Source organism: Drosophila innubila (genome assembly GCF_004354385.1).
Source record: "Drosophila innubila isolate TH190305 chromosome 2R unlocalized genomic scaffold, UK_Dinn_1.0 1_C_2R, whole genome shotgun sequence".
NCBI classification, from domain to species: Eukaryota; Metazoa; Arthropoda; class Insecta; order Diptera; family Drosophilidae; genus Drosophila; species Drosophila innubila.
In genome coordinates this window covers 12,538,282-12,548,157 of record NW_022995374.1, presented here as the reverse complement: position 1 = coordinate 12,548,157, position 9,876 = coordinate 12,538,282, and the positions used below count along the sequence as shown (strand labels likewise).

The 9,876-nt window shown below is 37.5% G+C and overlaps 1 protein-coding gene across 2 annotated transcripts; it reads right to left on the bottom strand.

Moving 5' to 3' along the window:
* Positions 1–9,407, bottom strand: LOC117784765. 2 transcript variants are annotated; one of them, XM_034622577.1, is made up of 3 exons: positions 9,200–9,407; positions 4,080–4,106; positions 1–797 (listed from the first exon to the last, which is right to left on the bottom strand). In XM_034622577.1, exon 3 carries the CDS (start codon positions 782–784, stop codon positions 281–283), a length of 504 nt encoding a protein of 167 aa, XP_034478468.1. In that variant the 5' UTR covers positions 785–797; positions 4,080–4,106; positions 9,200–9,407; the 3' UTR covers positions 1–280. The 2 variants fall into 2 exon arrangements, with proteins under 2 accessions (XP_034478468.1, XP_034478467.1); XM_034622576.1 differs by lacking the exon at positions 4,080–4,106 and having other exon boundaries at positions 1–811; positions 9,204–9,407.
* Positions 9,408–9,876: the final 469 nt, after the last annotated feature.

Here is a 9,876-nt window from a genome sequence, read left to right as displayed (position 1 = left end):
TTCGATTTCATAAAATTTCATTTTATATTTTCATTAGATGGAACTTAATTGTCTAATAGGACAGCATTTGAAGTCAACCCGCATCGCAGATGAGTGCAGGGTATTTCTTCGACCACTTAAGCGAATAAGCAAATGCATTAGGGCTAATACTTAAGATTAGGAGCACTAGCGACTAGTTACAACTAAGACAACTAATTATATTTATCAAGCATATATGCTATATAACCTAGATATACTATGTATATGTACAACCTGGTTAGGCGTTAGTCAGGGTGGTGCACTAGGAGAGCAGGGACATGGCGCGGGCAAGACGCACACGGAAATCACGATAGAGCATCTTGCCGCCAACGGGAACACGACACAGATACATGTCGAGACTCATCAGGCAGAGGGCCTTGCCATTCATGGGGAACTTCTGTGGCAGCTCGGGCGTTACCTCGAGGCCCTCGGAGACGGCCATGCTGATGAGCCATTTCCAGACATCGGCACGCGTCCAGTCTCGGGGATCGAGGGGTAAGCCATCGGAGCCAATTGGATGATGAGGATGATGATGATGCTGCAGGGTTGTGTTGGCAATGCTGTTGTTGTTGTTGTCATCACTAAGGAGTGCAACACCGCCACGGCACTTGTCCAGCACTTGATAGGGATGATGACGCTTCATGGCAACCGCCGCTGCATTTGTCGCCCACAGCTGCTGCAGTTGCTCCTGTCCGGCATTCACCTGCGACAGATCCAACGGCGGCACGCGTCCGGCGTATTTTGGGTAACTGGCCTCCACTTGCATCGCACACACACACGCTCACAACAGTAGCTGCAATGAAAGATAGAAATGCCGCTGATTAATGGAAGTGACTCATTGGCAAAGGGGGGATATATATATGTATATGTATATTTATGAGTATTTATATATGTACGAGTATATGGGCAGAACTCAAGTGGCGGAAATGCTTTCACAACCGGACAATTGTTTAATCGCGTCAATGGCAACAATAATACGCATACGCCGCGTTGTACGTGCAATTTAATTTGTCTTTAATCATACAAAGAGCATTATAACTTTGTCACCAGCTTTGCCAACTAGTTGGTTTATGAGTCAGTTTTTAAGTGTGGTGAAATGGATTCTAATATTGATTGCTTTACATTTAGAAATATATCACACAATTAATATGTAAACGTAGCAGTTATGTTAACTAGTTGCTTAACAGCGATGCTACAATTAACAGTGCTACGAGGTTATCGATCAATTGATTGGCAAGTCATGTTAACTTAACATCTCTGTTAGAGTATTGAAGAGTCGCAGTGAAACCAGCTGACGCTGCTCTTTGTTGTTGTTGTTTCTTTTTTGAATGATATTTTTTTGTTATTGTAGCGCAAAATTAAATCTGACCTTGTTGGCATCGAAATATGTATATGGAACGGACGTACGGTTGCGATGGGGCGGGGTCGCACGCGAAAGGAAGCACTGAATAATCACAACGCTGCTTGTCTGTCATATTGTCATATCGATAACAACAGTGGCAACAGCAGCCAATCGACCGTCGGCTATAGTCGCATTTGAATAAATGGCCCACATTTGGTTTGCTGACTGGCTAACTGCTGTTGTGGTGCTACAGTGGATTGATGATTGGTGGTTTCGTGGATCGGTGGCTCATTGGTTTTGCTGGCTGACATAAAAAGGCAAACGCCAAACCGGAATGGCATCGATTACGATAACAATCAGAATCGGCGAGCGGAAACAATTAGCAAGCGGGCGGCGACGGCGAATTTGGCGAGCAAAACAAAAACAAAAACCTAATAAAAAAAAAGCCGAAAAAAGCAAAACGTTTGCACATTATGATCAAGTGTGCTCGACTCTGAAAAAGCCGGTACCCAACGCTTTAGATGCCTTAACACATAAACGAAAATCAAAAATTTACACTTGCATAAAAATATATATCCCTTAGGGATTTTTATAAATTCAAGCAACAAATTTTGACAAATTTTCAACTTTGCACGTATTTTTAAATGATTGAAAACAATAGAGTCTGTTTATTTTTAATTTTCAGCTTTTTAAAAAAAAACCCTAAACAACTACCCATCACATAAATAAACAAGCAACGCTTTTTAATGTAGCCACAAACTTATTAGCCCCTTGTACTCTTTAATTACTGGGCTTTAAATGAAAACGGCAAAGTAAAAAAACATCCGCCAAAAGGCAGAAACAAAGCAAAACAAAAGCTGAAGTTGAAGCTGAAACCGAATTGAAAAGGTGTGAAGCGAACGGAAGCCGCGAGGGGAATTTACTGTTCAACTGTGATTTCATTTCACACACTCATATGTTTATATTCCCCCAGTGGAACCCTTGAGTTGGCCCATTTGTCATTTGCCTGAGTTAATAGTTTTCCGGAACGTGTTTTCAAGTGCTTCCGTTGAAAGGAAGTGCGTAAAACCGAAAGCCAAGAATCTGCCAAAGGAGTTGACGATAAGTTTGCTAGGGCAGTACAATTTAATTGTCGTACAAAGACGAGTCTAACTAAGTTTCCCACGAAATGAAATGAATCAACAAATATGAAAACTAAAAACTCTTCTTCTTGCATCTGTTTGTTGTCCACATTGCCACACACAAAGCCCGCTTGTAAGGGCCACTTGTTGTAGGGGCCTCTGTTTGTTTGTTTGTTCATGTGGAGGCTGTGGAAATGTTGAACAATCTTGGGAATTTACATATGAAATGGGAAAAGACCCAGAACATGTTTAATGAAACCCGCACACAAATAGAAAGGTAACCTACGCCCATATAAAAGCTATCAGTACGTCCGTCCCAAGACTTTTACCTTGACTGTGAGTCAGCGCAGCGGATGCCATAAATAATTCCCCCAGGCTTGACTAAGACGATTAATTTGACAAGTGATTAGAGCTAAGGTTCGATTTGAATTTCGATAAACGTTAAATATTTCCATTTCAATTGCTGTCAAACTTTGTGTGTGGCTCAGTGTTGACAACTTTGAGAAGCAAAAAAGTTGATTTTGAAGGGAAGGAAATCGAAAACAGCTGCATTACAAAAAAAAAACTGTTTTAAAAATCATGTTAACATTTTTTGATTAAATTGCCATTTTGTATGATTTTTTTTACTATAAAACAATGTAGAGCCAAATTTTCTAACGTCAACCAGATTATCACGACTTATCAATATTATCAGTATTATTGGTTTTTAATTTTTTTTAAGTTGTTATGATAATGATAAGCAACTTGGTAAATAACAGGAAATAAACAGCTCAAATATTTTTTTTAGTTTTTGGCAAAACAATTGTGATAAAAAGAGCAAAACACATTTCAAAAATGAATTTCCTGCGCGCGTTTTTGATTTACTACATTTAAAAGCTAGATTTGACGTGAAAAAGCTGTTATGGCAACACAAATTGTTATCAAAATATGATATAAATTTCAATAAGCGCTAATCGATAAACATTACAAGCTCAAACACAACTTCCGCCCATAAATTTACTTGGCATGTTGAGAGCTTTCTCACGCCCACGCGTGCAACACGAATGAGCGTGTGAAATGTTGCAAATTGCATTTGGTGGCAAGGTACATGCTAAGGGTTAAGCATCAGAAGAGATCGTGTCAATTGGCACAGTGTAAGTCAGCCATCAATTAGGCCAAAGGCTGCGGTGTCAAGCGACTGAGATGTGGCATGCAACACATGTCGGCTGCGCTTCCGCTGCGACAGACAAGGGCAACATCCAACAGCTGAAATCATTAACCCACACACTCTGCTCATGTCTGTCTATGTGTCTATCTGTCTGTCTGATTGATTCGTGTTTCGTATTTTGTCAACAGCCAAAGTGAAGCATTTAATACAGGGTGAGAGATTCGTGCTGAGCACGCGTCTTGGCCCATGGTCGCGGTCAGGGAGTGCTCACTGTGACTGTGACTGTGCCTGGGTAGGAAATGGTTTTCTGTTACGAGAACTATTTGCAGTGAGTTTTTTGTGTCGGCGTCAATGACAGGAAGTCAGCGCAATGTGCGCATATCCGCCTCCGCCTCCGCCTTTGCCTTTGCCTCCGCCCGCGCACAGGATGCACAAAAGGAAACTCTGACACACACACACACACACACGCACACACACACTCACAAGCGACAACAACTTGCAGATACAGATACAATTGCGGCAGTTTTAATTACGTTGACGTCTGCACTTTGCACTGTCGCTTGTTGTTGTTGTTGCTGTTGCTGCTACTTAGTGGCAGCTACTATATAAACACTCACACACACACACACACTGTTGCTTTTGCTTCTTCAAGTGTGCACAGACAACAACAACAACAACAACAACAAAAACAGCAGGCAACAAAAACATCTACAGAAAACGACGAAACGTAAAATCGTAATTTGAAGTTCGTAAAAATGACGCGTTTCCTGTCATTTGGCGAGCTCTTTAAGTGCGTAATTTGCTCCCCACACACACACACACATATATAGTAGATATATGTGTATGTATAAATATATGTTGTGTGTGTTTTTTTGTCTGTTGACGCCTCACATTTTTATCTGCAGGTTCGCTTCCGTTATTTGAAGAACTCATCTACCGCGAATTTAGCAAAGGCATCTTAAACTTTGCTCAATTTTGCAGTCAGATTTGTTATACCCTTTAAACTGACAAGCTCGTCAGGGTTGCATTAAAAATTAAGCTAAATTTGTAACAAAAGTTTATAAGATCTTCTATGTTAATTAAAGATTTGTTAAATTTTACAGACATAATTTATAATTTTATTGTAACTAATTTAACTAGTTAATTTCTTTGGCTAAAATTTTGATTTTTTTTTAAATTTTGTTATTTTCTTATTGATCTTTCTTTTTCTCTAGTACCCATAAAACTGTTTAATTTTATGTTTAAAGTTCCATGATATCAAAACATAATTTAAATATTTCTATAGGGTATCACACAGTCTAAATAATTTTACATGAGTTTACATATCAAATGCTTGACAAAGAAAACAAAAAGCAAACTATGTAAATTTGCTTAGCTGCCATTAATTTGATTACAATTTGAAGCATTTCAAGCTCTTAAGCACAAGTATCTCACGGCTACGTGAATGTATCTCATAGATACACTTGCTGCCTGCTAAATTATGCGCTTCCTCTTAAGTAAGTTTTCTTTCATTGTTGTTCTTGTTATTGTTGTAGTTGTTGTTGTTGCTTAGGAATTGAGTTGAATTTCCAGCTGAAGAGTTTCTCTGTGAAATGTTTTAGCTTTAGGTGCAACCAAGTGAAAAAAGGGACTAAGACTAAATAAGCAACATTTGCTTGGTTGAATTTACAAATTAGTTAATTAATTGAAATTGCTAAAAATGTTTGGATTTCTTGGCTGCAATTCAAGGCAAATAAACTTGTTCATTCAATAACAAAAATTTCACAGAGTGCATACAACAACAACAATAATAATAGCAACAACAGCGACAACAACGGACAGCAGACTGAGGCAGACGACAGATGATAATCGGCTGAAAATTGTTAAAAATAAACATTTTGCCAGTCGCCAGTAACAACAACAACAACAACCGGATTCCCATATGTGAGTGTGTACTGCATGTTGTGCGTGTGTGTGTGTGTGTGTGTGTGTGTTGTGCTGATATTACAAATCATGTAACGCTGTCGCTAGCAACTTGCAACGTCGCCTCGTCTGCCTGACGTCTGCACAAGCCCAGGCGGGGGCAAGTAAAGAGGGGATACTAATGGGGGGGGGGGGCAGGAGGGCGGAGTAGATGAGGAATTGGCTGTTTGGGAACTGTAGCTCATAGCATTCCCATTCATCATTTCATGGGGGCGCACAGTTGATGGACGGATGTGTGACGACTTTTCCTTGTTTAAAAATAAAACAAATGGCGCCAAATGCATTTTGCTCTCCCTCTCCCCCTCCCCCTACCACTGGAGGGTAGTGTATAAATATTTAGTTGGAAATTAAATAAAAATGCTGTTGCAAATGCTTTGATGAACATCAACATTCAGGATGATGTTGTTGTCAGAGTTTTGTAGATTGACGGAATCAGGCGCTGTCTTTTCACGCCCCACACGTGTCGCGGGCAATGATGCATGCCCCCGACAAGGAGGAGCTGCGCCACGACACGCGCCATGCGGCACCACACAGCCGCAACTAAATAAGCTGACTTGCCCCCCCAAACCAGCAGCACCTCAATCCACTCTACTCAATCTTAGCGATAGACGTGGCATGAAAATAAATCACGACTTGACTCCAATTGTGGAAATATTTTGTACTTTGATTTAATTTGATTATTTTCGTGGAAATACAGTATTTAAACGTTAAAATGAACTCAGTTTAAAACACAAAGAAAACAATTTTTACAAAAAAAAAGGAAATGCCTTCAAACTTGCGAGAAAATACAAAAATTTGCGAAGGTAGGGACTCGATTTGGAATGTAAACTTTCATATAATATTACTTTTTTTTATTACTTAAAAAAAATAAATAGAATAATCTATATAAAAAGAGAGACTGAAATATGAGACTTTGTGAAAATATACCTTAAAATAAGATAGAGATTCGATTGTTATTGTTTGCTTATACTCCTACTCTTCTTTCCAATTATTTTGGTTATTTTCATAGAAACATAATTCGCTATAATGAACTAAATTTTATTGATAGATTTCGCAATATAAGCTTAAGTTATAATATGCAAAAGAATAGTAATAAAACTATACATTTTTAGTTTGATTTTACTGTAAGTTGATGAATATGATAATATGACATAAATACTCAACTCAAATATTAAAGATAAATGCGTTTTAGAAATACTGAAATTGTTTTGCTGTCAATGAAATATAATATAAATTTATTTATAAAGTTATCAAGTGTAACAGAATAGTACAAAAACTATACATTTTTAGTTTGATTCTACTGTAAGTTGAAGAATTTGATGATATTATATAAATTCTAAACTCAAATATCAAAAATAAATGCGCTTTAAATGTACTTAAAATGTTTTGCTGTCACTGAAATATAGTATAACTTTTCTGCAATATTAACTTGTTGTTTGTAATTTGTCAAGACTGTAGTATGGTCAACATAACGTGTCATGACTGTAGTTGAGTCCCAGTTCTCAAACGAAATCCAATTCGATTCGAACAGGAAATTGACGCGACTCCAACGAACTCTTATCAGAATTGTCTAAGAAAATACTAGACGGCCACTCTCTTCCCTCTTCCCTTCTTCCCCTGTGCGCTGGCTCTTCTCTCCCTCTCTATAACCAGTACCTATTCATATCATAGTCGTATCTACGAATTGCATTTAAAACTTGTGAAGCGATACGTCAGGCGTTTGTTATTTCCTTTAGTGGGTCACTAACTGAATGTATGAATCAGCAAGGGAGATAGAGGGAGAGAGAGAGAGGGAGAGAGAGCGACAGACTGAGACAAGAATTAATTAAGAATTTTTGTAGAGTTGTTGTGTTGTTATATTTATTCTTGTTGTTTTGTCGTGCTGCCAGGTGCGTTTTTTATATGCGACAGCAGCTGCAAATCGAGATTACACACAAAAGGCGCTGTCAGAGGTTCCAGAGGTTCCAGAGACTCCCGAGATCCCAGAGGTTCCCTGTGTTTCGGCTTATAGAGGTCGGACTTGGCCACATCCTTTTGCGCATGCGCGCGCATTCACAAAATGCGGGCAACAAAAGGGAAACAATCGCCCAAAATGCATTTAATGCCTCACTCTGCCCCTCTTTCTCTCTCTCTCTCTCTCTCACTTCATCTGCCTTCTCTATCCGCTTGACTGACTTAGCTTCTACATTATGCAGTTGAAATTGTGACTCTGTTTCTGTTTCTGTTTCTTTTGCAGCTGCTGTCTTGGCATTTCGAGTGTCGCTTTGTTATTTGTGGTTTCTCTTCTCTATTCTTCGCACTTCTGCGCCCCCCTCTGAGAAGCTCTCAGCCACAACAGTTGCCAGTTATTCTCTTGACAATTCTGTTGTTAGTTTTTCATAACCAAAAACCTCTTAACTCGGTCATGGCGATTGCACATTGAGACTAAGCCACAGCTTACAGTCATGAAAGGGCTACAATTGCTTGTCAGTTTTTGTATCTTTGAGATACAAAAGCAGAGGCAATTTCAACAATATTTTTGGTTGATTTCTTAATAGCGAAAATCCTTAGAATATTGCCACTTGAAACTAATTTCCTAGACACTCATCACATCATGATCAGCTTTAACAGTTGAATTTACCATGCAAGTTGGTCTACAAGATCTAGAATTTTAAATGTTTTGAAGGATTTTATTGCCTTCATTGTCTTTAATATTGAAAATTAGAGATTTCTTTAATAAGCTCAGAGATTTATTTATACACAAATAGTTATCAAGGCCTAATCAAATAATAAAATTTGAAAGAACATTTTGTAGAATAACTTAAAATATTGTATTTTATTCTCTACTTTCTCTCTTTTAAAATACAACATAATTGTATATTTATTAATAGATCTGTTTAAGCACAGGTTTTTTCAGCCTTTAATTCCTCATACTTGATCTTTAAGCTAATCAATTTCTACTTCCGTCTTCAAATACAAGGCCTATAGTTTTAACGCTCATATCATCTTTAATATGGCAGTTATATTTAAGGTCTTTAAATTCGAAGTCAAGGTCTATGACTATAAATAGTACTACTATAGCTATACCATACATTCAATTATTTAAATCCATTTATTTTCCAATACTTACTCAAGGCCCAAAACTGCTATATCATCTTGTTCAACTATCGATTGCCTTTCAATTTTTACAACAAATTTTTGTTGATTTTGTTTTTGTTTTGATCGTTAAAGGTTTCGTTTATGTTAATTTGAATGGTCTTTCAGTATATAGGAGGTATACCTATACATATGTATATAAAAAATTACGGAGCACCTTTTAGAGGTCAATTAGCAAGTCACAAAAAAAGAGACGAAAAAGAAGAAAAAAACGAAACACGGCACAAGGCAAAAGAAATACATAAAAAAAGACAACAACTGTAGTATTGAGACTGAGCGCATTCTTCAACATGTCAAACAACGTTTAAACAACCTTTAAAAAGCGAATAACAATAACAACAACAACAACAACAACAATTATGATCATAATACTTAACCATATTTTTAGCTTGTTTGTTGTTTTTATTAATGAAACCTTATATTCAATTTGGACTTTCAATGGGATTTGACTTCGTTGGGTTGTTTCTTGGGAACTTACCTAGTCTTATGTTAATCCAAAATTTGGCGTTCGCTTATAAACTTTTTATTGCTGTTCAAATCGACGACGACATCCGTTATTATATCTTTTTGTATATATATTCGTTTAGCTTGGATTTGTTTATAAATTTCTTTTTTCTTTGCTTTTTGTTTATGGAACTTCCTGCGTTGCAATTTCAATTTTGTTGTTGATGTTGTTGCTTTTCTCTTTTCGTATATTTCGCTTTGCTGGTTTTCTTTTTCACGCTTTTCTCTACCTCTCTCTCTGTCTAACTGAATTTCTATCTCAATTTGTATCTGTATCTTTTTCGGTACTGCACAGTGGGCGGGGGGCGGTTGCTGGTTACACTAAGATATTGCTAGGTGGCCTTTTTTTTCACAATTTGCAACAACGATAACAACAACAAACAGCTGAACTACTTTTCTATATTGCTTGGCGTTGGATTTCGAAAGTTCGTTGTTGTTGTTTTGGTTTTTTTTTTTTACAAATTGTTGCAGCTTTATTTTTGTTATGTTGTTGCTGTTGTTGTTGTTGTTTTCAGCTTCAAGTTTCTTTAGTTTTTCACTTAACACACACAAAATGTTGCTTGCTAAATTCCAGTTTGCAGCTGCAATTCGCTTTGTTATTCTGCTTGTTGTAGTTGTTGTTATTGTTGCGTACGAGTATCTCAGAC